The 819-nt window shown below is 54.8% G+C and overlaps 1 protein-coding gene across 1 annotated transcript in view; it reads right to left on the bottom strand.

Moving 5' to 3' along the window:
* LOC109921781 (arf-GAP with Rho-GAP domain, ANK repeat and PH domain-containing protein 1-like) overlaps window positions 1–819 on the bottom strand; it is a 67,775-nt gene that overhangs the window by 56,177 nt on the left and 10,779 nt on the right. Inside the window, exon 7 of the mRNA XM_048597858.1 lies at window positions 474–708. Coding sequence (XP_048453815.1) covers window positions 474–708 — 235 coding nt within the window. The remainder of the gene's footprint in view (window positions 1–473; window positions 709–819) is intronic.

The following is an 819-nucleotide window of genomic DNA, read 5'->3' as shown; positions in this document are numbered from 1 at the left end:
GACAGTGCGGCGCTCCCTCAGCACTGACCCTCCGACAGTGCGGCACTCCCTCAGCACTGACCCTCCGACAGTGCGGCGCTCCCTCAGCACTGACCCTCCGACAGTGCGGCGCTGACTGTGCAGTTTCTGGTCGGATTTTGCGCATGTATCTGCACAATTTCTGGTCGGATTTTGCATGCATATCTGCGCAGTATCTGGTCAGATTTTGCATGCGTATCTGCGCTGTAACTGGTCAGATTTTGTGTGTGTATCTGTGCAGTTTCAGGTCGGATTTTGTGTGTGTATCTGTGGGCTGGTGCTGATCCCCATGAAGCTGTGACTCTGATGCTGAGATACAGACTGCACAGGCGTGTCCTCCTTGATTCCACAGACCCTGTTCCCCCCCCCACCGACCCATCCAGGTTTCGCTCGCCATCGCCCAGCGTAGGCGCCTGCTAAAAGGGACAGCATGGCCCTGTTCCTGCATTCCTCACCTGCACACCTCTTGCAGACGACCAGGCAGAGGTTGATGGAGGCCCACTCTGGTTTGGGAGCTCCACAATCAGCACAGCGCATGTTCGATTCCACCGCCCAGATCTGTTCGGCGACCTCGTAGTTAGACAGAGCCTCGGCTATGGAATCGCGTAGCGCCTCCACCCATTCCTCCTTCTCATTGTCCGTCTCCGCAATAAAGCTGAGGGAGAGATCATCCAATTTTGGCAGAAAGTACTTAAAAAAAAAAGGAAGCTTCTTATCAAAATGGTGAGAGGTTTGCAGAGCCCGGAGAGCAGAGGGATCTGGGTGTCCTAGTGCATGAACAGAAGGTGAGTGTGCAGGTAC

The sequence above is a fragment of the Rhincodon typus genome, chromosome 6 (genome assembly GCF_021869965.1).
Source record: "Rhincodon typus isolate 14 chromosome 6, sRhiTyp1.1, whole genome shotgun sequence".
Classification (NCBI taxonomy): Eukaryota; Metazoa; Chordata; class Chondrichthyes; order Orectolobiformes; family Rhincodontidae; genus Rhincodon; species Rhincodon typus.
Note: the sequence above shows the minus strand (reverse complement) of the source record. Positions and strands in the feature narration are given on the sequence as shown.